At 34.0% G+C, this 1957-nt stretch overlaps 1 protein-coding gene across 1 annotated transcript; it reads left to right on the top strand.

Moving 5' to 3' along the window:
- The first annotated feature begins 958 nt into the window (after nt 1-958).
- Nucleotides 959-1514, top strand: LOC109239509 (protein translation factor SUI1 homolog). The gene has a single exon (XM_019406080.1). It carries the CDS (start codon nt 974-976, stop codon nt 1313-1315), a length of 342 nt encoding a protein of 113 aa, XP_019261625.1. The 5' UTR covers nt 959-973; the 3' UTR covers nt 1316-1514.
- The last annotated feature ends 443 nt before the right edge of the window (nt 1515-1957 follow it).

Below are 1957 nucleotides of genomic sequence, written 5' to 3' on the forward strand. Positions count from 1 at the left end.
GAGATCAATTATTTGTTTCTATTTGTTTACTTTTCATTTACTTGAATTATATTTTTTTGATTGTGCTTTTTAGGCTGAAATGGAAGAAATTGAAGCACAACAAAACGAAAATGGCAATGAGTCCGTAGAGGCATTTGCATCTGTCATGGGACCTGAACATCCGGGACGTCTGAGATTGTATGGACGGGGGGTTACAAGAACTTCTTTGGGAGGGAAAGTAGGATATTTTGAACCCTCTTCAAATACTTCAAATTCTATACAAAAATTGGAGGAGAAGATACAAAGAATGGAGGAAAAAATTGAGGAACAAAAGGTAACTATCCGTCAAGAAGTTGTTGCAGATGTCCTTGCACGACTTCAGCGTTCAGGAATTGATAATGATGCTAACATTATTCTAGTGGCATTGGGTGATAATTCATTAGGAGAAGCTTCATCTGCTCATCAAACAGCATTGCAACCAATCAATTGTCCATCTACTGTTACTAACAAAGAAGGCCAACTCATTCCAGGTATTAACTCATTGACAATTTAATAATTTTTGTGAGATCTACTGTCTTAGGTTGGTACTTCATGTGCTGTATTTAATTATTTAAATAAGGTTGTGACTGGAGTGACTGTTACTTGAGCAGGTTGAATAATTTAGATGTGATGTTGTTTTGTGATGTAATAATGTTCGAAGATGTTACGGCAGATTGTTGGTTAAAAAATAATAGACAGGAGAGTTGTTTGATATGGTTTGTCTGTTGCTGATTCTAGTTTGTTGTATGTTGTTAAAGAAATTAAATATTATTATAACAGACGGGAGAGTTGAAAATTATTCTTGCGTATAGCATAATGTTGTTTTGAACAGGTTAAAATTTTTGGATAGTCGTATTTACAAAGGAAACTTTGTCAAAAATTTGAAAAATTTAGAGAGTTAGAAATTTTTTGAGTTATCAAATTGGTCATTCAATCTACTACTCAACCAAGTTTCATGTCTGATCTCGACGCCCAAACTCCTACTGCTTTTGATCCCTTTGCCGAGGCAAATGCTGATAATTCTGGGGCTGGGTCAAAAGATTACGTGCACATCCGTATACAACAAAGGAATGGTAGGAAAAGCCTGACAACTGTGCAGGGGTTGAAGAAAGAATTCAGCTACAACAAGATACTGAAGAATCTCAAGAAAGACTTTTGCTGCAATGGTACTGTTATACAGGATCCTGAATTAGGCCAGGTTATTCAACTTCAGGGTGACCAACGTAAGAATGTTTCTGCATTTCTTGTCCAGGCTGGAATTGTGAAGAAAGAGCACATCAAAATTCACGGTTTCTGATTGTTATCATCAACCTTGCTGCACAGTTATCGTACTTGTTATGTCAGTGTCAGAGATGCTATCCAAACTTAGTTCTACTGGAACTTGCTAGTGTCTAATTTCTGCTGGTTTGATATAAATACTGTAGTTGCTTGCTTCTCTATGTTCTGTATGTTGAATATGAGTTATGCTATATTTTCAAGCACAAGCACTTCACGAAGTAGTGATGATCTAATTAAGTGCTCAAGAGACGTGATCCTTATCATAAAAAAAAACACTTCATTATTTAATTTTCTTAAAACTTTCTTTGTTTAATTATTTATGATTGAATTTTGTAGGTGCATCGATTGGGGATGAAAACAGTGATGAAGACCACACTTGAGTTTTGTTGATCGTTGCTAGACTTTCTATCATCAAGGATATTTTAGTTTAGAACTTTTTGTATGCAAATTAAAACTCATCTATTTTGACTTTTGAATTGTTGATCAAACAATGTATTCATATTTTATTTTTGTATATGGATAATACGAGTTAGATATTTTAATCTTATTTCGTGGTTTCTACAAATAGTGATGTATAAAATTTCATTGCATAGGAAAATATTCCTCATCTTGCTTCCATAAATATTAGAAATTACAATAGTGAATTGTTGCAATTGACAAT

The sequence above is a fragment of the Nicotiana attenuata genome, unplaced genomic scaffold (genome assembly GCF_001879085.1).
Source record: "Nicotiana attenuata strain UT unplaced genomic scaffold, NIATTr2, whole genome shotgun sequence".
Classification (NCBI taxonomy): domain Eukaryota; kingdom Viridiplantae; phylum Streptophyta; class Magnoliopsida; order Solanales; family Solanaceae; genus Nicotiana; species Nicotiana attenuata.

Coding starts and splice junctions, on each gene's coding strand:
- LOC109239509 (XM_019406080.1), top strand. CDS start 974: ATGTCTGATCTCGACGCCCAAACTCCTACTGCTTTTGATCCCTTTGCC.